This window comes from Moschus berezovskii, chromosome 3, assembly GCF_049115385.1.
Source record: "Moschus berezovskii isolate FMDL1 chromosome 3, NW_MosBer_1.0, whole genome shotgun sequence".
Taxonomy (NCBI): Eukaryota; Metazoa; Chordata; class Mammalia; order Artiodactyla; family Moschidae; genus Moschus; species Moschus berezovskii.
Genome location: NC_142462.1, coordinates 19,498,439 through 19,526,342, shown reverse-complemented (window position 1 = coordinate 19,526,342; position 27,904 = coordinate 19,498,439). Strand labels below are relative to the sequence as shown.

General features: G+C 44.2%; 1 protein-coding gene across 3 annotated transcripts in view; it reads left to right on the top strand.

Annotated features, from left to right (window-relative positions):
- SLC25A13 (solute carrier family 25 member 13) overlaps positions 1-27,904 on the top strand; it is a 231,230-nt gene that overhangs the window by 72,581 nt on the left and 130,745 nt on the right. For 2 of the 3 annotated variants that reach the window (XM_055420464.2, XM_055420465.2), the window contains exon 4: positions 10,561-10,676. The exons of the other annotated variant lie outside the window; for it this stretch is intronic. In XM_055420464.2, the coding sequence (XP_055276439.1) occupies positions 10,561-10,676 (116 nt within the window). The remainder of the gene's footprint in view (positions 1-10,560; positions 10,677-27,904) is intronic. 3 annotated transcript variants of the gene reach the window in all.

Sequence of the window (27,904 nt, the reverse complement as noted above, 5' to 3'; positions counted from 1 at the left end):
CTTTTAGTTTGCTGTATTTTTTAGGTTCCGCATATAAGTTATATCACACAGTGTTTGTCTTTCTCTGTCTGACTTATTTCACTTAGCGTAACATTCTCCAAGTCCATCCATGTTGCTGCAGATGGCAAACATTTTTATTCTTTTTTTATGGCTGAGTAGTTCATTCTTTGTGTACCAGTCACCTCTCTTTATCCATTCATCTGTTCATGTACAGTTAGGTTGCTTCCTTATCTTAGCTGTTGTAGATAATGCTGCTGTGAGCATTGGTAACTTTTCAAATTAGTGTTCTCTTTTTCTTGAGATATATACTCAGGAGTGGAAATTGCTGGGTCATAATGGTTGTTCTATTTTTAATTTTTCAAGAAACCTCTGTACTGTTTTCCACACTGGCTGTACCAGTTTATATTCTCATGAACAGAGTATGCTTTTTATTTAAAAGAATAAAAGTCTTTGGCTAGAACTCAAAATGCCCCTGTGATATAACTAAAATAAAGACTATTTGGGGTATACTGTACTGAAATCTCTCAATATAGGTAACTATTCAGAATAGATACAATGTAATATAATAAGATAGCTTTTTAGGTTTTCTTTTTGAAATAATGATTTATATAGGAAAAACAGAATCTTATGGAGACAGAGAATATGATTTGTCTCAGTTTTACAAAGTTCGTGGTGGTTCTTTTTCTTGATGTAGTATCACTCCTATAGGGATTGTCCATGATTAGAACATTTTTATAACTCAAAGGTTGAAAGATGGGAGGTGGCCAGACAGTTCTCTTGAGGCCCTTGGGCAGTAGCATTTAACAGGGAAGGAAGGAAGCAACGGGCTGTAGAGGATGTGTAGGTTACATACTTTGCGGTATGTAACTGAATGAGCTGTTAGCAAAGTGGAGGAGAACAGGGATTAATCGCACTTGTTAAACATGTTTGATCCCTCTGATAAGGAAGAAAATGTTGGCGATATAAGAACACCATCTCTTAAACTCAATACTTGGCGCAGTCAGACTTGGGCAGCTCACATGCTGTTTGAAAGGAACTCCAAGGCAGTGGCCAGACAGGTAGATCTGGAAGTATGGGCATATCACTTACTGAGTTAAGCTCACAGTTACGAGAGCCTATATATATTTATCTTCTTTTGGCAATATGGGGACCATGATACATGCAGAGGTGGTATTTATAGGCTAAATTCATGATGACAATACAGTAAAATTGCTAATAAAATCTTTAATAGATTTTTGAAGCCAGACAGTAGCCTGCTTGTTTGAACAATATTCAATCTGCCAGATTTCACTGCAGCCAGTGAATTTAAATAGCCGCTTGGCAAACGCTGCCGTGAGACTTCAACCTGAATGCGTGGCGGAGCAGGGGACCCCAGTTGGCCCGAGAACAGATGCCTTCCTGGAAATGCCAAACTGGCATTGGAGCCGGGGTGGCTGCGGGCGGCTCCCTGTGCGTGAAGATGGAAGAAAATGGGATTGTAGGGCACCTGTGAAAGATGAGGAAAGGAGATCTGTTCCAACTTGCCCAGGAGAATCATGCTGCCAGTTAGGCAATGGGAAAGCTAGAACTCCAGCTTCTTTCTACCTTGTTATTGATGAAAAAAACTTCTTTTTAATTGGAGTATAATTTACAATGTTCTTTTCCAATGTTATGTTGGTTTCTGCCATACAGCAAGATGCATCAGCCATAAGTGTGGATCAGCCGCTCCATCTCGAACCTCCTTCCCGCACCGCCCCGCTCCATCCCACCCCTCCAGGTCACCACAGAACCCCAGGCTGAGCTCCTTGCCAGGCAGCAGCCTCCCGCCAGCCATCTGTTTTGCACGTGGCAGTGTATCTGTGTCAGGGCTACTCTCTCAGTTCGGCCCACCCTCTTCTTCCTCCACACCCTGCCCCGCCACCCGCCGGGTCCACAAGCCTCTTCTCTGCCTCTGTCCTCTGTGTCTCTTCCTGCCCTGCAAATAGCTTCGTCAATACCATTTTTCTAGATTCCCATATATAACTGGTTTTTAGAATATAAAATATGGTCATAACTCATTGTCTCTTTCTAGAGAGCGTTAGCAGTTGCTTTAAATTTATATGCTGTTGAAGCTTAGTTGGTGAACATACTCACCATCTGCTGGGTATTGAATAAACTCTTTATTTATGACCTCTGTCATCTGCTCAAGTCGCAGATCTCATGTCCTTAGTCTGTGCTGCTCTAGTGGCTTCAGGCCACCAGGCGTCCCCAGGGCACACCTGACTTGCTCCGGGGCTTTAAAGGCTGTGTGCTTTGACTTCTGGGACAAGCCCGCCAGCTCTGTCTAGAGCGCGTACCCTGGATCTGACCACTTCTGTTTCTCACTCACTCTCCTGCTATGGCCCTGGTCCCACCCGCTTGAAACTAGACTCGCTGCTTCACCTGCAGTCTGTGCTCCAAGGTGTCCTGAGTGTTCCGGGAGCTCACATCACTCCCCCTGCCAAAGACCCTCCAGCGTGACTGGAGGTCCTCAGCAGAGGGGAGTGATGTACCTGGAATGAAATCCAAGTGTGTGGATGAAATCCAATCCGTGTGCCCTGCACCCTATCTCTCTGCCTGCACACCACCCCCACCCCCACCCCTCGCGCTGGGAACTTGCCAAGATTGCTGGTAGGGCCAGACTTCACAGTGAGCTTTCTTCCACCAAAATACCCTTGCTCCAGTTCTTCCCGTGCTCCCTCCTCTTCATCATTCAGATCTTAATGCCACCTCCCCAAGAGGCATTTGCTCACCACCTAGCCCCATTGTTCTCAAGCTTAGCTGCATGGGAAGTTTAAAAAACAAACACGTGTACACACTGCTATATTTAAAATGGATAACCAGTGAAGACCTACTGTACAGCACATGGAACCCTGTTCAATGTTATGTGCCAGCCTGGATGGGAGCGGGGTTTGGGGGAGAATGGATACATGTGTCTGCATGGCTGAGTCCCTTCACTATTCACCTGAAACTGTCACAGCGTTGTTAATCGGCTATACCCCAGTTCAAAATAAAAAGTTTATAGGAAAACAAAAAGATGGTTGATCTACTCCCTCCTCATGTCCATTAAATAGGCTTGCCAGGACTAAGAAGCACTGCTTTAATGCATTTTTCGGATGTATCTTCTACGCAACTGTTATCTGATCTCATCTTCATCTATGTGTGTGCTCATTGCCTCCCTTCTCCAGTGGAATGAAATTCCTTGAGGACATGGATTCTGTCCACCGTATTTGTTTTCACAGTATCCCCAGTGCCAAGAGCATTGCCTGGCATATAATAAGTGTAGGGTACAAATATTTTGGTGGCGTGAACAGTGTATATTTGACAGGCACTCAGGAGGGAGATAAAAGACTGAAAAGCCCCCAAAGCTATTAAAGATGTTCAAGTCATGGAGGCCGAAACTCTTCTGATAAACTGGCGATCACAGGAGAGCCTGGTTCTGTTTTCGTTTTTTTTTTCTTCTGACATTCACAGACACGTGACCCTGGGTGGTCTGGTGGTTGGAACCCAGTTTTTGGAGTTAGATTTTGCTTTTATCTCTGCCATTAATCCTGTGCAGTTGTTCAGCTTCAGTGTAACACACAGAAGAGGGTTAGAAGGAGAAGGTATTTTTGCAAAGCACTCTTGCGGTTAGGAACCTTAAGTAGAAGTGGTAATTGGATTCTGATATGGTGCATTGTCTACGACCAAAGTTCCTGAAGTCTAAAGAGATCAGATCCTTATGTGCAGTTGCTTAAACTTTCATAGCCGCAGAGTTGGCCTGGAGATAGGAACCAGGCGAGAGATGAAAGGGACCACATGGGGTCCAAGCTACTGCCGACCAAGAAGCAGCAGCGGCAGGGGGGAAGAGAACTGGAGGTTTTCCACCTCGGACGGCCAGTGGTGGTGCGAGCCTCTTCACAGTCATTTGCTTCTTTTTTTCGGTTCTTCCCCCGCACCCCATCTTATTCAGCCCTTCTGCCAGTACCCAGGTTTAGGTCCTTGCTGTTTTGCTTCACAGAATTTTTTTTCTTTTTCTTACTACACAAGTAATTCAGTACGTGTGTATTGAAAAGATTAGAAAATACAGGCAAGCAAAAAGAAAGGAAAAAATCTTCAAATTTCTAATGTTTTAATTTCCTAGAGATACCTCTAACAGTTTGGTGTTCATTCTTGAAACTCTTTTTGTGTATTGTTTTTTGTCCATTTTTAACAAAATGGGCTTGTTGTCTATATATAATTTGTGTAACCCATTTTCTTCTTAATGCCATGAACTTGTTTATTGCAGTTTGTAGTGCTTGGACAGTTTTCTGTGTATGAATGGTCCTTTAATCAGTTGTGCATTGTCGCATATTGAGGTGGTTTTCCCTCTTTTCACTGGTAACAGCACTGCTTGAACATTCCTGTAGGTTTCAGTTTGCACACGTCTGTTGATTATTTTTTAGGGTAAATTCTGAGAAGTGGGATTGTGGTGTCAAAGAGTGTGGGCATTGTTCAGACTCTTGCTGTGGCTAATGAGAATTGGCTGTATGACGCAGGGAGCTCAGCCTGGTGCTCTGTGATGGCCTAGAGGAGTGGGAGGGGGCTTCAAGAGGGAGGGGACATATGTATACTTACAGCTGTTCACGAAGATGTACAACAGAAACCAACACAGCATTATAAAGCAGTTATCCTCCAGTTAAAGAGGTAAGACTGGCTGTGCTGTTGGATTGCCCTCTGCAGAGCGAGGTGCCATGTACTTCGGTCCTCTTATTATAAGGAGCCTTTCTTTCTCCTTCAGGTCTTCAGGAGTCTTCCCTGGATTCAACCAGCAGTCTCCCTGTATCCAGGCTCTTCTCCCTCCAATTCACTTTACACTCTTCTGCCAGATTGAATGGTCCGAAGCCCAAACCTATCACATCACTACAAGTTCCAGACTTTACCTGCTATTACAGCACCATGGCTGCCTTTGCACTTGCCATTCCTCTAGCTTGCTTGCGCTTCTTGTGGCTCTTCATCTCCCGTCTTCCTTGGTTCCTGACTCACCATCTGCCGCTCCCCTCCCCAACCTCAGACCTCCAGGTGTTTGGGGCAGAAATTGTACTTTTCCTCTGTGTGTTCATAGCACAGGCCTGCGCTCAGCACATAGACGCACTGCCAGATTCCCACTGGAGTCGATGGTTTCTGCATCTCCTGCCTGCCCTCTCTGCTTGATCATCCGCTCTCTCTTATGAGACCGATATCACATGACTGTGTGGTCGCAGCTGCCCTCTGATGCCGTGTGTTCCTGATTTTACTTTCTCCATCTCCTCCTTTCTCTCAGTGTAACAGTACCCTTTCCCTCCTCCGAATTCATAGAGCGGTTTATCTCTACTTCTGTTACATAGCTTATGACTTTTTCCATAATGTCATAATTTTCGGTATATATTCTCTATTGTAAGTCTCTCCAGGCTGAGAGCTAGCCCTTGCAAAATGAGAAGGGCAGGCAGTGTGCTACTGTAAAGAAGCACTGCTCTGGGGGAAGGAGAGGATGGGACCAGTTGAGAGAGTAGCACTGACATATATGAGTTTCTGGGTATAAAATAGCTGGCTAGTGGGAAGCTGCTGTGTAACACAGAGAGCCCAGCTTGGCACACTGTGATGGCCTAGAGTGGGGGCTGTGGGGCGGGGTGGGAGGGAGGCTCTAGAGGGAGGAGACACACACACACTTTAACCCTTACGGCTGAGTCACATTGTTGTATGGCAGAAACCACCACCACATCGTAGAGCAACTATCCTCCAATTAAAAATAAATAATAATAAAAGAGAAGCACTGCCATCACTTTGGTATATGTATCCTCTGGTATGTTCCTCTGTCCACAGTAGATGTGCAGTCTTGCCCCAGCCTAAGCATGATGTCCAGAGGCACTCAATTTTTAACCCCTTCCTCCTTGGCTTGGTGTGTGACGCAGTGTGTGGTGCTTTAGCTGTTTTACCCAGACTTTAAAGGACTTGTAGGTGCTGTTATAAATGGCTTTCAGAAGAACAATAGCTCTGGTGGTTTGGAGAACAAAAATGATTCACTTAAAACGAAAAACAACTCTCTGCTCGTGTCAGAACTGTGAAATATAGTGTAGTTGGAAACCTGCTCTCCCTGAATCTTGAGATTCCCTGTATCCTCCTGTCAGCTGACCTGTATCCCACAGTCAGTCAGGTGCTGAAGGTGAGCATCAATGTCCCAGTGTGACTGTTCCTTAGAGACCAGTCACAGAGCTTTTCAGAGTTGTGTGATTTATCAGAGAGGGCATCTACCACTGTCCAGGGCTTCCCTGGTGGCTCAGTGGTAAAGAATCCAGTCACAATACAGAAGATGCAGGAGACGTTGGTTCAATCCCTGAGTTGGGAAGGTCCTCTGGAGAAGGGGATGGCAACCCATCCCAGTATTCTTACTTGGGAAACCTCATGGACAGAGGAGCCTGGTGGGCTGTGGTCCATCGGGTCCCTAAGAGGCAGACAGGACTGAGGTGATTGAGCACTCACAACCCCCTGTTGAAGTTTGGGAAGTTGAGGGTAGAAAAGGAAGTGAGTGAGCTCACCAGCCAGGTCTGAAGTTGATTAAGCATGGATCCTTTATTGTAATTTATGTTAATCCCATTAAATCTGTAAAGTGAGTCTGGAGTACTGTTTATACAAATATATATATATATGTACACACACAATGTTTTTAGGTATCACGCTGTAAATAAATATAGTCCTATATAATTATTCTGATAGCCTTCTAGTCAAATTACCTTGAAAATCCAAAACGACGTTGATGAACAGTGAAGCATTATTATTTCACGGTTCGTCTGTATACCTCCTACATAGATGTATCAACGTGATACTTGTATCTAACAGGATTAGCAAATTACATGGCTTTTTGGTATCTGTAACAAGGAGATCAGTTCACTTCAGTTCAGTCGCTCAGTCGTGTCTGACTCTCCACGACCCCATGAATCACAGCACGCCAGGCCTCCCTGTCCATCACCAACTCCCGGAGTTCACTCAAACTCATGTCCACAGAGTCGGTGATGCCATCCAGCCATCTCATTCTCTATCGTCTCCTTCTCCTCCCGCCCCCAACCTTTCCCAGCATCAGAGTCTTTTCCAGTGAGTCAACTCGTCGCATGAGGTGGCCAAAGTATTGCAGTTTCAGCTTTAGCAACAGTCCTTCCAATGAACACCCAGGAGTGATCTCCTTTAGAATGGACTGGTTGGATCTCCTTGCAGTCCAAGGGACTCTCAAGAGTCTTCTCCAACACCACAGTTCAAGAGCATCAATATTCGGCAATCAGCTTTCTTCACATGGGTATTCATTGGAAGGACTGATGCTAAAGCTGAAACTCCAATACTTTGGCCACCTCATGCGTCGAGTTGACTCATGGGGTCGCGGAGAGTCCGACACGACTGAGCGACTGAACTGAACTGAACTGACTGAACACGCCTGAAATACCAGAGCACTCTTTGGCCAGTTATGAAACCACTCTGACGTTGCCAGAGGAGGCTCTGTTCACCCCTATCGATGGTCTTCAGGTTTCCCATTCCAGTCTGAGAGAGATGAGATTCTCTTTTTCTGGTTATTTCAGTCTTCCTTTATTCACATTAAAAAGACGTCCCGTTTCTACTCACACTTTGTGATTTGTCTTAATTCACTACCATCTGTGCAGGGGTAATTTAGCGAACGTGAATATTTTTTGCCTTGACAAAGTGCCAGCAAGGTTGAGCTGGTGAGTGTGTGGCTGTGGGATTGTTGGTGCCGCTCTGAGGAGGTCCCAGGGCGTGATGGGTGGTGGCGAGAAGAAAGCAGCCAGTCGGCAACACGTTTCTGCTCCGTGCTTCTGTAGTCTGGAGCTGGGCGCGTGCATCCCTGAGTCAACGCTTGTGGGCAGCTTCATTGACCGTGCGTGCGTGCTAAGTCATTCCTGCGGCAGTTGCATGTTCCCTCCTTTCCCCTTCTCCTGTCCTAGTGTCCCAGCTCTGGTTTAGACCCCTGCTCTCTCTAGCTGTCAGGCTCTCTTCCCCCATCTCGTCCTTTCCCCTCACGTTCCATCTTTCCTCTGTTAAATTCATCTTGTACCCCAGTTCCTTTTCTAAAACGAACATCTGACTCTGATATTTTTTAACCCCCACACCTCCAGTGATTTCTTAATGCCTGCAAAAAAAAAAAAAAAATCAGGATTCTCCAGCTGGTCTTTCTAGGGCCTTCACAGGTGGCTGGCATGACAGCTCAACCACCCTTCGACTCCGCAGGATCACGAGATGCAGGGTGGGTAGCACCTCCGTGCTCTCCAAGCACAGCACACTCCGGTCACCACCTCTGTTTGGAGTTCCCTCCGTGTGGATCGTCCTCCCAATCCCCTTCTCGCGCCTCTCCATCCCCCCATACCTCTTGGAACGCGGTCTCAGTCAAGGGAACTAGGATACTTTGTTCTCAGGCCAAAATGTCAGAAGCCAGTTGTTTCACCTCACACAAGCCGTAACACCTTCTGGTTTGCTCAGAAGTAAAAGGAGGAGGTGGAAGTCCATGATCTCTAAGAGCTTGAAAATTTGCTCTTTAAATGCCACAGCTTTGTGAAACCTTCCTATATTCTTCCAGGCAGCGTAAAGCGCTCTGCCCCTGGATGCTTTATCTCTTCTTCTGTTTCCTTCTGACACGCAGCTTGCGTTCTGGGGGAGACAGACGCATGCGGCCACCTCCCATCCCCCAGCAGCTGTCAGCTACTCCAGGCCAGCCAGAACCTTCCACCCCCGGTTTGTGTTTCCCCCGCTGTGCCCACGCATGCCTGGCCCCGTGCACAGTGAGAGTCTCCCTGAGGCAGACTGTGCAGTTGAGAAACGTTCTGGGCAAGTGTTCTTCCATAGCACCTGCTGTGCCTGAATGTTCCCCTGCGTGCGGAAGGGTGTGCTTTCGGTAGTGAGCAACACAGAACGGGTGTAATGAACACACCAGAGTTTTCCTCTCTTGGTGGCATTATCATTATAATCAGGTGGCATTCCGGGAAATAGCAAAGTTAGCTTTGCAGCTCCTGATCTGTATAAAAATGTGTTTTCTCTATTAAATGTTTCGAAGTAAGTGTTCAGTGAAACAGAGGAAACTACTCCTGTTCTCTTTCTCCTTCTATCTCCTTGACACTTGGACTATCCCAGTGTATCACTGAAATATTTGGATGTTTATAATACAAAATGGGGCTTCCCATGTGGCTCAGTGGTGAAGGATCCGCTTGCCAAAGCAGGAGCTGTGGGTTTGATCCTTGGAATGGGAAGATCCCCTGGAGGAGGGCATGGCAACCCACTCCAGTATTCTTGCCTGGAGAATCCCATGGACAGAGGAGCCTGGCGGGCTACAGTCCATGGGGTTGCAAACAGTTGGACACGACTCATTGACTAAACAACTGTACAAAGCAGTGGCAGAGAACTTTTCTAAGACAGCCTCCGTGGATTTGTTTACTCATTGGAAGTCAAAGCCTCTGTGGCCTGTTTTGTTCTTCCTGATGGATAGATTTGATCAGATCATGACCTTGTTCAGAAACTTATATCTCTCAACTTCTGATCTCATTCCAGTGATCTCTGATGCACTTTACTGTCCAGAGAAAATTAGTTCCTCACTGTTTTCCTTAAAAACTCCCATACTTTTTTGCACCTGCCTTTCTGCAGCCATTTCCCCTAAGGTGACCCCTCCCCCACTCCTACTGCACACCAGAACTTCACTAATTTTTGAGACCCGCTCTACAAAGCTCTCTTTGATTTCATACCAAAATTCTGTAACCGTCATATTGGTGCCTGCCTTATGATCCGTCTTCCCTGTATAGTAGTATAGATTAGTATTCACCTGTTTTACCAGACTACAAGTGTCTTGGTGTCACTTTTCACGTCTGAAAGTGAAAGTGTTAGTTGCTCAGTAGTGTCCGAATCTTTGTGACCCCACGGACTGTAGCCCACCAGGCTCCTCTGTCCTTGGGATTCTCCAGGCAAGATACTGAAGTGGGTAGTCATTCCCTTCTCCAGGGGATCTTCCTGACCCAGAGCTTGAGCCCGGCCTGGGTCTCCTGCATTGCAGTCAGATTTTTTATCGTCTGAGCCACTGGGGAAGCCCCATTTCATGTCTAATTATCCGAATTTTATCCCTTGCCCCGGTGTCATCCTTTAGTTTAATCTGCGTGTGTTCGGCAGATGCCAGTAATGAGTGAGTCTTTGTGAACCATGTTACATGGTGTAGAAAAGGTATGAATGAGTGACAGAGCTGGCTGCTTTGTTATCATATTAATCTTAAGTGTCTAAGCACTAATTTTAGAATCTTAACAACATGGCTGAGACAAAAGTAGTATGTTGGGTAAAACAGTTACATTTGAAATTATAATGCATTTACTGTGTCACCCTATCCTCAAATCTGTCGTGTCTTTTAGATTCTGTGTTGTTATTTCAGTCCACTCTGTGTGAAAGGGAATGCTAAGTGTTTATATGTGTTGTTAGGTTTGAATTTTGGTGTTTGACAGTGATGTTTTATTTTTTCCCTTACCGAATATTTGTGTATGCTTTTATCTTTCACAAGCTACTGACTCTATGCTTTGTGCTTGTCTTATGTTGCAGATTAATATCCTTTCAAGAATTTGTGGCATTTGAATCTGTCCTGTGTGCCCCGGATGCTCTGTTTATGGTGGCCTTCCAGCTGTTTGACAAAGCTGGCAAAGGAGAAGTTACTTTCGGTAAGCGGTGTGGGTGTGTGCACACCTGAAGAAATGCAGACTTGTGTGACCAGTTTGATTTTTTCCCCAGGAATGAAGTATATGGAAATGCTTTTAAGAAGTTAGGCGGTCCCTTTTAACAAGATAGCCCAGTGTTTTCAGGCTCTAATGCTTCAAAAAAAATGTCTTCCTTCGTGAAAAATTAAGTTTCTGGCTTATTATTATTATTTTAAATTAGTTTCGGCTGTGCCGGCTCTTGGTTGCTGTGCTGCAAGCTTCCACTAGCTGTGGCCAGCAGGGGCTACTCTCTCGTTGCTGAGAGTGGGCTTCTCGTCGCAGTGGCTCTCTTGGTATGGAGCGTGGGCTCTAGAGCACAGGCTCAGTAGCTGTGGTGCCCAGGCCTAATTGCTCTGCAGCCTGTGGAATCTTCCTGGAGCAGGGATCGAACCTGTGCCCCTACATTGGCAGGCGGATTCTTAACCCCTGGACCACCGGGCGAGTTCTGGCTCCGTAGTTTTGACACTGTGGTTTAAGGTGAGGAAGGATGGAGCACGACTCAGTCACCGTGTTATAGAAGGGGGGAGGCAGGCAGGATTTGACTGTGCGGTTCATTCCCTGAGCAATCAGTAGTGCCTTTCCGGACAGAATGAGACATTAACCAGTGCCTAAAACAGTGGGCTCGTGTTCCCAGGACCTTGTCTCCTTACTGTGTGCTCCTGGAGTGGCTGAAACCCAGAGGCAGCGCGTGAGATGGACGTTCGGAGCGGTGGGTGGCGAACCCTGTTTTTCTAAATAACACGGCTCCCTCTGGCTGGACTGCAGTGTCTGTTATCCCACTGCTACCTTCTTTAGAAAAGGCAGCACCATCTTCCCGGGGTCAGCTGCTTAGCTGCAGAAACCCTGGAAGTCTTTAGGGATTAGAAGAAAGGGGAAACCAGGATGTGGTGGGCAGTGGTGAGCTTTTGTTTTTTTAAATACACTGGTTACTGAAGATACATTGGGCAGAAGGTGCCCCGTTTCTCTCGGACTCTGAAGTGTCCTGTGTATGTTGTCTGCATGTGTGAGCTTGGTGTAAGCAGTTTGCCATGAAGAATTTCGGAGCCCCTTTGCATAAATTGTGCATTCAGGGGAAATGGCTAACGCACCCATTTTAAACATCTCTGTTGTTTCTAATTTATTCAGAACTCTTGGGCTTGTCTTCCTTGTAAGGAATGTATAGATGGGGGAATACAGATGGTGTTATAGAGCACCATCTATTGTGGATGGTTCTACAATTGGAGAGACTTAAGCTCCTTCCAAAGGAACTATGGTCTTTCCAGTAGTCATGTATCGATATGGGAGTTGGACCATAGGAAGGCTGAGCACTGAAGAATTTTGGACTGTGGTGCTAGAGAAGACTCTTGAGAGTCTCTTGGACTACAAGGAGATCAAAACAGTCAATCCTTAAGGGAATCAACCCTGAGTACCCATTGGAGCAATTGATGCTGAAGCTCCAATATTTTGGCCACCTGAGGTGAAGAACTGACTCATTGGAAAAGACCCTGATGCTGGGAAAGATTGAAGGCAAAAGGAGAAGAGGGCAACAGAGGATGAGATGGTTGGATGGCATCACCAATTCAATGGACATGAACTTGGATGAACTCCAGGAGATGGCAAGGAACAGGGAGGCCTGGTGTGCTGCAGATCACGGGGTCACAAAAAGTCGGACATGACTTGGCGACTGAGCAAGAGTGACACTCCTTCCAGCTCTCTTTTGTCTCTGAGCCAAGCTAAGGATGCTTTCAGGTCTTGATTTTCCTTATGAGAAATGAAGATAATCATTACCTAAAGTCTAGCTGAAGCGCTGTGATAGATTTATCCCATTAGCTTCCCCTCGCCACCCATTCCTCTGTGTTCATTTAACGTGACAGTTATTTAAGGCTGGGCCAGCCAGGATAGAGGCGAAGCACACAGACTTACCTGATTTTGTTTCATATCATCTGGCAACTCAGATGCTTTCCATTAGCACTTCACGAAGATTATTTAATATTTAAAAATCCCGGGGATAATTTTAGGTTTTTCCCTTTCCGCCACCTAATTCCTCTTAGCATCACTGTAACCACAGCTTTTCAATGGAACCCCAATCAAAATGTCCCTGTTAAAACCCACAAATAATAAATGAGTGGCTAGCTCGTGATGGTGTTGGTATATCCAGTGAAAGTCAGTTTGGTGAGGATGCTACGATTGCATTTGCTTGGGGTGAACAGGGGGAGCCTGTGAGTGTCGGTGAGTTCAGCACGGGTGCCCGCTCGCTCTGCTCTCCCTATGTTGCTTTCCTCCTCTCTGCAGCAGGTGTGGAGTAAGGGCTGGGAGAGAGCTGGGTTGGAGATGGAGGGCTGAGGAATGGACTTCAGACGTTTTCCTTGACTCCAGTCCATCTTCCCTTTATGGGTGTGGAATGGTGGGGGCTGCTGTCGGCACCAGCACGCTGCTGGCCTGGTGGAGGAAAGAAACAAAAGACTTTTGCCAGTGCTGGAAGGGGTGTTAGTGTGATTAGAAAAGACCAGGTAAACAGCAGGAGGGAGGTACGTGGGAGCCGTCTTTGCTCTGTAGAAAGAACAGTGGCTTGAAAACTCTGTTTCTGCTTCTTATTGGCTGGCTGTTGATGGGGAAGTCATTTCTGCTTTCTGAGTCTTATTTTCCTTATTTCTAAAATTAGGGTAATAACCTGCCTTCCACGACTATGTAAGGGTTAAAAGACCTACTGCACATAAACGGGCTATGTGGAAAACAAAAGCCTTTACAAAAAATGGTATCACTAAAAGGAACAAGGTGGCTGGCGGAGGAGTGGGTGGACGTGGAGTACATCTCTCTCCACTGATCCATCAGGAATCACCTTCAGACACAGAAGTGCATGCAGAACACCAGCTGAGAATGGACCAGAGTACCTGACCAGTGGAAAAGAATATATAGAACCACGCAAAACTCTGTAGGATGAAGGAACTAGGGGGAAAAGCAGGGGTGTTAGTAGGACTGGACCTGCCCTCAGTGGATGGGGGAACTGAAGCAGGGGTCTGATCCCCACACCGGGGCAATTGTCTGAGTCAGAGGAGAAACATTTCAGGCTGAGAGTGAAACAGCTGATCTGTGGCAGCCTAAATGGAATGAGAGTCAGACAGACATATATACCCTGGACAGGGATGCAGGTCCCCTGGAGGGTGCAATGGCTGGGAGCTGGAGTTTAGGGATTGTGGAGGCAATCCCAGGGCAAGGGCTGCTATTGACTGAGGAGAGATGGATCAAGGGGATGTGAGGGAGGAGGTTGTGGTGGGAAGTGCCTGTGGAGGAAAGCCAAGCAGCCATGGAAGCAAGGCGATACTGCTGAGTCATGTGTAGTGGGTGGAGCCATAACCATAGCCTCTCTCACCCCAGACACCTGATTCGGCAGCTGAATAATAGAGAGGCTGGGCCATCAAACGCCTGATGCACTGAATTACAGAGTAGGACCTTTAAGGGTGCCCCTTTAAGTGCCTCACGTGCCGATCTACAGAGAAGGACCCCAGGCAAGGGAGCCCTCTAAGTGCCTGAAGTGGGAGAGCTATGGAGAAAGACTGACTGAAAAGGCCTTCTGATCGCCAGCTACAAGAAGCTTGAAAAAAGACTGATGGGGCCATAACTCCTGCAGTGGAGGCAGTCCCTGTCCCTGCACACTTGGCGCCGCCAGGGTCTCTGCAAGCCAAGCAGCTATGCCACCTTCACACCCAACTCCTAGAGGGGCAGAGCTGCCACAGGCAAAAAACAGTCTTGTGTCTGTGTGCGCAGGTTTGCTTCGGTCGTGTCCCACTCGTTGGGACCCTGTGGACTGTGGCCTGCCAGGTTTCTCTATCAGAGGGGTTCTCTAGGCAAGAATATTGGAGCATATTGGCCAATACTACTTACCATACCCTTCTAGAGCACTATATTTCCTGCTGCCCTAGCCGCCAACTCCCCTGAGTACCTGGTGCTGCCAGAACCGCTGCAACGCAAGCAGCTGCATGACCTCCACACCTGGCCCTCACAGGGGCAAACCCAAGTCCTCAGGGCAGCCTCAGGAACAAACCCCAGTGGACAACCCACATGCAGAGGTGGGAATAAAATCACAACTGAAGCCCAAGGGCAGTGTGGCTAAGGAAGAAGACCTAAAACTTTCCTACCAGCTGTACAAGCTGCAGATTAAATCCACACAATCACTAGGCAGACTCTGTGTCTATGGAATATATAAAAGGACACTGAGAGCTCCCACAGAAGAAAATGCACTAGTTCTGATAGCTGTGAACATTGGAGGCAAGAACAGACAGGAGTAGGACTAGATTAGAATCTGAGCTGCCCCCACAGCAGGTCCAAAGATCAGCCCAGAGTTGGGGGGCATACTCAGGAGGTGAGGTGGACTGACTCTCAGTGAGGGAAAGGACTTGACAGCAGTAACTCAAGAAAAACTTTTCTTATTCTTATGTTTTGACTGTTCTGTAGATTCTTTTGGATTTTCTTTTTTTTTTTCCTTTTTATCCCCTCTCTCTACAATTGACAATTGTAGTTGTCAATTTTATTGGCACTATGAAATCTAATTAAGCGTTTGAGCTTTTTTTTTTCCCCTCAGTCACATTTTTTATTGTTGTTATAAATCTCTGCCTCTATGTTGGGCTTTTGCTGTTTTGTGGCGTTCTTTTTTGTTTGTTTGTTTCTCTTTTTTAAGTTTTTTAAACTTATTATTATTTTTTCTACATTTATTCCTTTGCTTGCTTTTCCTGCTGTTCTTTTCCCCTTGCAGTTAATCTTTAATGTATATAAAGCTTCTTTATCTACCTCTGTTTAACTTTGCGTATCTGTTCTTTCTTTCTTTCCTTTTTTTCCTTTCTTCTCAACATACTTGTTAGTTTTGTTTTCATTGCTTTATTCCCCAGTTGGCAGCTTGCTTTAGTTTTGTTTTCCAGTTTTTGCTTTGGTTAGTTTTGTTCTTAACTGGTAAATAAAATTTTTGATTTCCTTTCTTTGCTGGGTCAATCTACTGTACTTTATTTTAGTTGGACTGTTTTGACTTTGCTTATCGGTGTATATGTGTATGTATATATTCCATGATTTTAATTATCATTTGCCTGATTTTGAAACTGCCATTTGTCTGGGGTTCATCTTTGGTTTCTCATTTTTGGGTATTTGTTTTAATCTCATTAATGCCATAACAAACCACTTGTGGAGTCTTTATTCCTGATGAGAGATCAAGCCCTAAGCCTTTGGAGTGGGAGCACTGACTCCAAGACCCTATACTTCCAGAGAACTAACCCTGCTGCTGCTACTGCTGCTAAGTCGCTTCAGTCGTGTCCAATTCTGTGCGACCCCATAGACAGCAGCCCACCAGGCTCCACCATCCCTGGGTTTCTCCAGGCAAGAATACTGGAGTGGGTTGCCATTTCCTTCTCCAATGTATGAAAGTGAAAAGTGAAAGTGAAGTTGCTCAGTCATGTCCAACTCTTCGTGACCCCATGGACTGCAGCCTACCAGGCTCCTCCATCCCTGGGATTTTCCAGGCAAAAGTACTGGGGTGGGGTGCCATTGCCTTCTCCGGAACTAACCCTAGCGGGTATCAAACAGTGAGAACTCACACAAAGGAAACCACTTGAATAAAAGACCCAGCATCACCTTACCACCAGTAACTCCCTGTGCAGGATGCCTCATCTAAACAACAAACAAAACAAAATACAAACCCAGTCATCAGCAGACAGGATTACCACCTCACTCAGCCTTTCTCATCAGAGGAAAAACAAACAAAAAAAAAACTCAGCACAAATCTCACCCTATATGAAGCTTACACAAACCACTGGACCAACATTAGGAGGGCAGAAACCAAAAGGAGGAAAGAATTCAACCTTGAAGCCTGGGAAAAGGAGACCTCAAATACAATAAGTTAAAAAAACAATGAAAAGGCAGAGAAATACTACACAAACGAAGGAACAAATTAGAAACACAGAAGTCCAAATAAATGAAGAGGAAATAGGCAAACTACCTGAAAAATAATTCAGAATAATGATAGTAAAGATGATCAAAAACCTTGAAAGCAAAATGGAGGAAATGTAAGAACCAATTAACAAAGATCTAGAAGAATTAAAGAATAAACATGCAGAGACAGACAACACAATTACTGAAATTAAGAAGACTCTGGAAGGAATCAGTAGCAGAATATCGGAAGCAGAAGAACGAATCAGTAAGCTGGAAGATAAAATGATGGAAATATCTTCTGAAGTGCAGAGTAAAGTAAAAAGAATGAAAAGAACTGAGGATAGTCTCAGAGACCTCTGGGACAATGTCAAATGCACCAACATTTGAATTATAGGGGTCCTCGAAGAAGAAAATGGAGAAGGAAATGGCAACCCACTCCAGTGTTCCTGCCTGGAGAATCCCAGGATTGGGGGAGCCTGGTTGGCTTCCGTCTATGGGGTCGCACAGAGTCGGACACGACTGAAGTGACTTAGCAGCAACTTAGCAGCAGAAGAAGAAAAGAAAAAGGGTATGAGAAAATTTTTGAAGAGATTATAGTTGAAAATTTCCCCAACATGGAAAAGGAAGTAAGTCCAGGAGGCACAGAGAGTCCCATACAGGATAAACCCAAGGAGAAACACACCAAGACACATACTAATCAAACTAACAAAGACTAAACACAGAGAAAGAATATCAAAAGTAGCGAGGGAAAAGCAACAAGTAACATACAAGGGGAACCGCATATGCTGATCTTTCAGCAGAAACTCTGCAGGCCAGAAGGGAATGGCAGGATATATTTACTGAAAGGGAAAAATCTACAACCAAGATTACTGTACCTGGCGTGGATCTCATTCAAAATTGATGGAGAAAGAAAAAGCTTTTTAGACAAGCAAAAGTTAAGAGAATTCAGTACCACCAAACCAGCTTTACAACAAATGTTAAAGGGACTTATATAGTAAAGAAATACAAGAGAAGAAAAAAGATCTACAAAATCAACCGCAAACAATTAAGAAAATGGCAATAGGAACATATATATCAATAATTACTTTAACTGTAAATGGATTAAATACTCCAGCGAAAAGACACAGACTGGCTGAATGGATACGAAACCAAGACCCATATATATGCTGTCTACACGAAACCCACTTCAGACCTCAAGACACATATAGACCGAAAGTGACAGGATGGAAAAATATATTCCATGCAAATGGGAAGCAGAAGAAAGCTGGAGTATCTGTCCTCATATAAGACAAAGTAGACCTTAAATAAGTTTTTAAGAGATAAGGAAGAACAGTACATAATGATCAAGGGATCAATCCAAGAGGAAGACATAACAACTGTGAATATCTATGCACCCAACATGGGAGCACCTCAATACATAGACAAACACCGACAGACATAAAAGGAGAAAGTGACAGTGACACAATCACAGTAGGAGATGACACCCCACTCTCACCAGGGGACAGGTCATCAAAGCAGAAAGTTATTAAGGAAACACACGTCTTAAATGATACATTAGATGAGATGGATCTCATTGATATCGTCAGGACAGTCCATCCAGATGCAGAAGAATGCACCTTCTTCTCAAGTGCACATGGAACAGTCTCCAGGATAGACCACATCTTGGATCACAAATCAAACCTCAGTAAATTTAAGAAAATTGAAGTCGTATAAAGCATTTTCTCCAACCACAGCGCTATGAGACTAGATATCAATCACAGGAAAAGACTGTAAGAAACACAAATACATGAAGATTAAACAATACATTTTTAAATAACCAACAGATTACTGAAGAAATCGAAAGGGAAATCAAAAAATTTCTAGAAACAAATGACAATGAAAACACGACAACTCCAAACCTATGGGATGCAGCAAAAGCACTTCTAAGAGGGAAATTTATAGCAGTACAATCCTACCTCAGGAAATAAGAAAAACATTAAATTGACAACCTAACATTACGCATAAAACAACTGGAAAAAGAAGAACAAAAACCCCCAAAATTAGTAGAAGGAAAGAAATCATAAAGATCCGAGCAGAAATAAATGAAAAAGAAATTAAAGAATAGTAAAATTAATAAAACTGAAATCTGGTTTTTTTAGTCAAGATAAAATTGACAAACCTTTGGCCAGACTCATCAAGACAAAAAGAAGAATCAAATCAACAAAATTAGAAATGAAAAAGGAGAGGTTACAACAGACAATGCAGAAATACAAAGGATTATAAGAGACTATTGTGAACAACTATATGGATAACCTGGAAGAAATGGACAGATTCTTAGAAATAGAAATTATGAACAACCCAGTTACAAGCACTGAAATGGAAGCTGTGATCAAAAACCTCCCAAAACAAAAGCCCAGGACCAGATGGCATCACAGGAGAATTCTATCAAGCATTAAGAGAAGAGCTAACGCCTATCCTTCTAAAAGTCTTTCAAAAAATTGCAGAGGAAGGAACACTTCCAAACTCATTCTAAGGCCACCATCACCCTGACACCAAAACCAGACAAAGAGACACAGAAAAAGAAAACCACAGACCAACATCACTGATGAGCATAGATGCAAAAATCCTCAACAAAATGTCAGCAAACAGAATTCAGCAACACATCAAAAAGCTCATACACCATAAGCAAGTTGGGTTTATTCCAGGGATGCAAGCATTCTTCAATATACACAAATCAATCAATGTGATATACCATATTAACAAATTGAAAGATAAAAACCATATGTAATCTCAATAGATGCAGAAAAAGCTTTTGACAAAATTCAGCACCCATTTATGATTAAAACTCTTTAAAAAAATGGGCATAGAAGGGGCCTACCTCAACATAGTAAAGGCCGTATATGATAAGCCTACAGCAAACATTATTCTCAATGGTGAAAAACGGAAAGCATTCCCCCTAAGATCAGGAACAAGACAAGGGTGTCCACTTTCACCACTGTTATTCAACATAGTTCTGGAAGTCCTAACTACAGCCATCAGAGAAGGAAAAGAAATAAAAGGCATCCAGATTGGAAAAGAAGAAAAGCTCTCCCTGTTTGCAGATGACATGATACTGTATATAGAAAACCCTAAAGATAGTATCAGAAAATTATTAGAGCTAATCAGTGAATATAGCAAAGTTGCCGGATACAAAATCAATGCACAGAAATCACTTGCATTTCTATATATTAACAATGAAAAATCAGAAAGAGATATTAAGGAATCAGTCCCATTCACCACTGCAACAAAAAGAATTAAAATATCTAGGAATAAACTTACCTAAGCAGACAAAAGAACTGTACACAAAACCCTAAGACACTAATGAGAAATCAAAGGTGACATAAAAAGATGGAGAGATATTCCATGTTTCCTGGGCAGGAAGAATCAATATTGTGAAAATGACTATACTACCAAATGCCATCTACAGATTCAATGAAAAATCCCTATTAAATTACCAATGACATTTTTCACAGAACTGGATCAAAAAATTTCACAATTCATGTGGAAACACAAAAAACCCCTAATAGCCAAAGCAGTCTTGAGAAAGAAGAATGGAGCTGGAAGAATCAACCTTCCTGACTTCAGATTATATACTACAAAGCTACAGTCATCAAGACAGTATGGTACTGGCATAAAAACAGAAATGTAGACCAATGGAACAAGATGGAAAGCCCAGAAATAAACCCATGCACTTATGGATACCTTATTTTTGACAGAGGAGTCAGAATATACAATGGGGCAACGACATCCTCTTCAATAAATGGTGCTGGGAAAACTGGACAGCTGCATGTAAAAGAATGAAATTAGAGTATTTCCTAACACCATACACAAAGATAAACTCAAAGTGGATTAAAGACCTACATGTAAGACCAGAAACTATAAAACTCTTAGAGGAAAACATAGACAAGATACTCAATGACATAAATCAAAGCAAGATCCTCTGTGACCCGCCTCCTAGAGTAATGGAAATAAAAACAAAAGTAAACAAGTGGGACCTGATTAAACTTGAAAGTTTTTGCACAGCAAAGGAAACTATAAGCAAGGTGAAAAGACAACCCTCAGAATGGGAGAAAATAATAGCAAATGAAACAAATGACAAAGGATTAATTTCCAAAATATACGAGCAGCTCATACAACTCAATACCTGAAAAAAAAAAAAAAAAACTAATTGAAAAGTGGGAAAAAGATCTAAACAGACATTTCTCCAAAGAAGACATACAGATGGCTAACAAATACATGAGAAATACTCAACATTGCTCAATTAGAGAAATGCAAATCAAAACTACAAGGAGATATCACCTCACCTTGGTCAGAATGGCCATCATCAAAAAGTCTACAGACAATAAATGCTGGAGAGAGTGTGGAGAAAAGGCGATGCTCTTGCACTGATGGTGGGAATGTAAACTGATGCAGCCTCTATGGAAGACGGTGTGGAGATTCCTTAAAAAACTAGGAATAAAACCACCATATGACCCACCAACCCCACTCCTAGGCAGATACCCTGAGGAAACCAAGATTGAAAAAGATGCATGAATCCCATTGTTCATTGCAGCACTATTGCCAATAGCTAGAACATGGAAGCAACTTAGATGTCCATCAACAGATGAATGGATGAAGAAGTTGTGATATGTATACACAGTGGAATATTACTCAGCCAAGGGACACACTTGAGTCAGTTCTAATGAGGTGGATGAACCTAGAACCTGTTATACCAAGTGAAGTCATTCAGTAAGAGAAAGATAAATATTGTTTTCTAACACACATACTTGGAATCTAGAAAAATGGTCCTGAAGAATTTGCTAACAGGGCAGCAGTGGAAAAACAGACGTAGAGAATAGACTTATGGACATTGGGAGAGGGGAGGAGAGGGTGCGATGTATGGAAAGAGTAACATGGAAACTTACATTACCATATGTAAAATAGACAGCCAACGGGAGTTTGCTGTATGGCTCAGGAAACTCAAACAGGGGCTCTGTATCAACCTGGAGGGGTGGGAGAGGGGGGGAGATGGGAGGGAGGTTCAAAAGGGAGGGGATATGTGTATACCTATGGCCGATTCATGTTGAGGGTTGACAGTTCAGTTCAGTTCAGTCCGACTCTTTGCGACCCCATGAACCACAGCACGCCAGGCCTCCCTGTCCATCATCATTGACAGAAAACAGCAAAATTCCGTAAAGCAATTACTCTTCAATTAAAAAAAAATTGTTTAAGTGATGTTACTAGTAGAAGTAATGTGAGAGAACAAGGAGGATTTCCTTTTTTTTTTCCCCCTTCTTTTTTTGTTTGAGAAACCCTTTATTTTAACTTGGGCTTCCTTGCTGGCTCAGATAGTAAAGATCTGCCTGCAGTACAGGAGACCTGGGTTTGAACTTGCAGTTTAACCACTGACCAGATAGCCAGTAATTTACTTCCTGTCATGTGTTGGGCAAATGTCTATTTCTGAAGTCATAAAAGAGTACATAAGAAATCAAGGCTTCTAGGCAGCTAACAGGAGAAGGCAATGGCAGCCCACTCCAGTACTCTTGCCTGGAAAAGCCCATGGACAGAGGAGCCTGGTAGGCTGCAGTCCATGGGGTTGCTAAGAGTCGGACACGACTGAGCGACTTCACTTTCATTTTTCACTTTCATGCACTGGAGAAGGAAATGGCAACCCACTCCAGTGTTCTTGCTTGGAGAATCCCAGGGACGGGGGAGCCTGGTGGGCTGCCATCTATGGGGTCGCACAGAGTCGGACATGACTGAAGTGACTTAGCAGCAGCAGCAGGCAGCTAACAGGCTTTCCAGGTGGTGCTAGAAGTGATGAGCCCACCTGCCAGTGCTGGAGACACACGAGATGCAGGTTTGATTCTTGGGTGGAGAAGATTCCCTGGAGGAGAGATGGCAACCCACTCCAGTATTCTTACCTCAGATATCCCATGGACAGAGGAGCCTGGCAGGCTGCAGTCCATAGGGTTGCAGAGAGTTGGACAGGACTGAAGCAGCTTAGCATGCTCGCACACAGGCAGCTAAAATTTTGCTTCTGTCCTCAGTTGCATGTGACTATTGTGGCAGAGTGTGTAGCTTATCTCCCGGAAGCCTGCCTTCTGCAGGTAATTTGTTCCAAAATCTGCCTGCCTCACAGAACACCAATGGGGTGTGTCCTCTGTTGATGTTGAGCTGATGGGGTCTTTACCCTGTGGGTGTCATAAAATGTAGCCTGGGCTTTTCTGAGCTGTTAATACCTATTTAGGATTAAATTGAAAGAGCCATGCATAGTACAAAGAAGATACTCAAGTGACCATCAAATTGCAAAATAATAGCTGACAACATTTTTCATTGAGTCAAGTAGAGTCCTTCAGTGGAGGTGAGTGCTCTGTACAACAGGCTTTTGCCAGGTAGACACAATCATATAAGTGTGGCAACCTTAGGAGTGTTTTCTCAGCCTATATCTTTAGAAGAAGCCAGCAGATAGCAGGTTTTTCAGGAAACTCAATGGGGTTAAAGAAATTTTTAAAAAATGGAGTTGGGCAGAAAATTGGATATACCCAGTCAGTTTCAGAACCTACAGTGTTATAAGAGAATTTGGATCTGTGCCCTGGCTCTCTGTCCATGAAGTTGAGAAACACACTCTTTGCTTGGGTTACTTCTTCAGCTCTCTGCAAATCCTTCTTTCAAGAGTGACCCTTTTGTATGTCAGAAGGTTTCCCACCTGAGTATGCATCTTTGGGAGGGGTAACCATGGACTGGCAAGAGAGGAAGGGCTCTTTTTTACCTCCCAGATGGGGACAGTCAGCTCTAGTCACAAGGTGAGCATTGTTCTTGCACTCAACAACGGGTCATCTGTGGCCTCCCCAGGGGCTCAGGGGAAGGCGGTGAGTGGCTTCAGACCCCCCATGTCTCCTGGCCTTGTATTTCATCCAGAGGAGGGCAGTTACATTCTTTATCTGTTTACATACTAGGTTTCCACTAGGAGCTCATTTGAAGCAGGGCTTCCAGGGCTAAGCTCAGTAAGCGCCAGTGCTTGTCAACAAGCCGGCAATGCCCATGCTCCCACTAATGCTGATTCTGATACACACTAAACAGAAATCTCACAGAGCGTTTCGGTGTCTCATTTCAGTGAAGCCTTGCCCGGTGTTTTCCCAAACCTTGTTTATGTTTACCATATTTCCATGTCTAGATCACTCCCTGTGTTTGCTGCAATGAAAAGATCTTGATTAGGCCTATTTTGTTCCTTTGATATCTACGTCATTATGTTCTCCTATTTCCTTTGAGGGAAAACATGTCTCCAGTATTCTTGTTCTCACCATGTTTTCTTATTTTGATACCTGATACTTGTAAGTGTATTTTATATCAACAGGTATATTAACATATCAGTGTAAGTAGAAAATTCTACTTCACAATTTGCTGTTCTGTGTGATTGGAGAAAAAAAAATATTCTGTTCTACATATTTGCATTTTTATTCTATTTTATGTGATAGTGATTATTTACTCATGATTTTTAAGTATACTTTACTAAAGTAGACCATACATGCAGAAGGATTCATGTCTCAGTGTGCGTTTTGATGACTTTGCACAGTAATCATAGCTTGTTTTTACCACCAGGCAGATTAGAAAGAGAGTACAGCATCCAATAGGTCTCGTCCCCGTTAGTGCCCACCACCCTGCTCTGGTCCCAGTGGTAACAACTGACGTTTATTTGCTTGCTTTTAAACGTAACAACAATGAAGCCATACAGAATGCACTCTTTCACTCTCACTTCTTTTGTTCAAATGTTATTGGTGAGGTTCATCCATTTTTTTGCTATATGTATTTTTACTTTATTCTTTTTCTTCGATGTGCAATATTCCACAATATGACTATACCCTAAAACCATTACTCATTCTAGTGTTGATAGACATTTGCACATTTCCAGTTTTGATCACTGCAGATGTGTTCTGAACATTCTGTTTTTTTAGCTTTTTATTTTGTATTGGAGTATATCTGATTAACAATATTGTGATAGTTTTAGGTGGATAGCAAAGGGATTCAACCATATATAGACATGTATCCATTCTCCTCCAAACTCCGCTCCCATCTGGGCTGCCACATAACACTGAGCAGAGTTCCCTGTGCTATATACAGTAGGACCTTGCTGGTTATCCATTTTAAATATAGCAGCGTGTAGATCTCCCATTCTTTCCCCCTGGGAACCATAAGTTCTGAACATTGGTTTATACATTTGTGTGTGTGCATGGTGTGTGTGTAGGTATTGTAGGAGAACTGCTGAGTCATAGAAAATGTATGCATTTAGCTTCGATAGATATTGCCAAACAGTTTTCCAAAGTGGTTGTACCAGTTTGCAATCCTTCCATCAGTGTGTGAGAGTCCTAGTTTGCCTACTTCTCTGCAGACGCTGGCTGTTATAAGTCACTTTCATTTTAGTGACAGTTCAACCCATGGCTTTAATTTGCATTTTTCTGATTACTTATGAGTTGCACAACTGTAGAAAAGTCTTTATTGGCCATTTGAATGTCCTCTCTAGCATGTTTCTGCTTTCTAGGTAGAAGGCCTTTGTGGGTGTTCTTACTCTGGGACTTGTGCTTTTATTCAATTCAAGGAATCCTGATGAACTTAAGTTCTTAAGTGGGCTGCCGTCTCTGGGGTTGCACAGAGTCGGACACGACTGAAGCGACTTAGCAGCAGCAGTAGCAGGGTGTTGAGATTCCGGTCCCGCTGTGGGTGTCTCGTTCGCCCAGCACCACTTAGGGAGAGGCTCACTCTTCAATTGCTGCACAGTGACACCACTGTTCTGAGTCAGATGTGGGTCTGTTTCTGAACTCCATCCTCTCACAATTATCTGTTCTGCACCAGAGCTTTATGGCCTTAATTGCTAGATCAGAGACAGCAGACTTTTTCTGTAAAGGGCCAGATAGTAAATATTTTGGGCTTTGTGGGTCATAGGATCATTCTCACAGCTACTCAGTTCTGCTGTTCTGATGCGTGTGGCTGTGTTCCAACAAACTCAGTTTGCAAAGACAGCGGGTGGCCAGTGGATCATAACTTGCGGACCCTTCCATAAGTGTAACAGGAACATACTCCAGTTGATGGTGTTAAGACTAGGGATTAAGACTCTTGGTAGAATGGTTTGGTTTGGTGATATTTGGGTGTCTGCCATGAGCTGTGAAACCAAGAAGGGTCTCTTCTTTGTGTGTAACATGGTTTGATTGGCTTGAGAAAGTGACTTTTGAACACAAATTTGAAAGAGGTAAGGCAATTCATCATATGGAATAGGGATGGATGGGAGGAGGAATGGCCTTTGCCCTGGTTGGAAGGCTGGCATGTTCTTGGCACATTTAGGGAATAGCAAAGAGGACCCATGTGAATTGAGTGAGGCAAGGGGCCCTGGTGGGAGAGGAGCTCAGAGATGGATCTGATCAAGGAGGATGCTGTAGGCCAAGGTTGGGACTTGACTTTGATGGTGTGTGAACTGGGAAACCATTGCAGGTTGCTGAGTTTATTTGTTTTTTGGCGGAGGAGTGTCATGGTCTGGTTTATATTTTAGCAGCATCACTCCGGCCATCGTGTTGAGAATAGATCATAGAAGGGCTCGAGTAGGAAGAGAGAATGGTTAGGAAGCTGGTGCAGTACCCAAACGAGGGGTCGTGGTGCTTGGATCTGAGTGGGGTTAGGGATGCTTTGAAGAGAGAGTCAACAAGGGTTCTGTGACAGGTTGGATGTGGGCTGTGAAAGAGATATAGGAGGCAAGAATGATTCCAGAGCTTTGGCCAGATTAACTGAAGAGTGGAGTATCAGCTGATAACTTGGAGGACTGCAGGCTTAGGGTGCTGGCAACAGAACAGGAGCCCACTGGTGGATGTGTTAGTTTAATGCATATGCCTGTGTATGTGTGAGTTGCTCAGTTGTGTCTGACTCTTTGTGACCCCATGAACTATAATAGCCTTTTAGGTTCCTCTATCCATGGAATTCTCCAGGCAAGAACACTGGAGTGGCTTGCCATTCTCTTCTCCAAGGAATCTTCCTGACCCAAGGATCAAACCCAGGTCTCCTGCATTGCAGGCAGATTCTTTACCATCTGAGCCACCTGGGAAGCCCATTTTGATGCCTACTGGATATCAAAGTGAGGAGGTCAAATAGGCACTTAGGTATGAGCGTGGAATTTGGGAGATAGATATTTAGTTCAGTTCAGTTCAGTTCAGTCGCTCAGTCATGTCCGACTCTCCGCGACCCCATGAATCACAGCACGCCAGGCCTCCCTGTCCATCACCAACCCCCGGAGTACACTCAAACTCATGTCCACAGAGTTGGTGATGCCATCCAGCCATCTCATTCTCCGTCGTCCCCTTCTCCTCCTGCCCCCAACCTTTCCCAGCATCAGAGTCTTTTCCAGTGAGTCAACTCGTCGCATGAGGTGGCCGAAGTATTGGAGTTTCAGCTTTAGCATCAGTCCCTCCAATGAACATCCAGGGTTGATCTCCTTTAGAATGGACTGGTTGGATCTCCTTGCAGTATAAGGGACTCTCAAGAGTCTTCTCCAACACCACAGTTCAAAAGCATCGATTCTTCGGCGATCAGCCTTCTTCACAGTCCAACTCTCACATCCATACATGACCACAGGAAAAACCATTGCCTTGACTAGACGGACCTTGGTTGGCAAAGTAATGTCTCTGCTTTTTAATATACTATCAAGGTTGGTCATAACTTTCCTTCCAAGGAGCAAGCGTCTTTTAATTTCATGGCTGCAATCAGCATCTGCAGTGATTTTGGATATTTAGTAGTTATCAGCAAATAGGTAGTGTGTGAAGCCATTTAACTGGACAAGTGAGATAAAAGATTAAGATGGGGTATCTATTGAATGCTTACTATGTTGTAGGCCTGGAGGTACAGCAGTGACAAGACTGAAAAATCCTTCCATTCAGGTAGCTTACGTTTTAGGGAGAGAGACACAGGAAACAAAGTATGATGTCAGGTTCTATCCATAAGGTAAAGCAGGCTCAGTGGGGAGGAAGGATGGAGGCTAGCCAGGCAGGCCTGGAAGAGTCTGTGTCCCAGAGTGACATGATATGAATTATGTGACTCAGACAGTAAAGAATCTGCCTGCAATGCAGAAGACCTGGGTTTGACCCCCGGGTGGGGAAGATCCCCTGGAGAAGGGAATGGCAACCCACTCCAGTATTCTTGCCTGGAGAATTCCATGGACAGAGGAGCCTGGTGAGCTGCAGTCCATGGTTTCGCAAAGACTCGGGCACACCTGAGCGACTAAGCTCACATTTCTGGAAGAGGCAGAGCTGTGGGGTCTGGAGGTT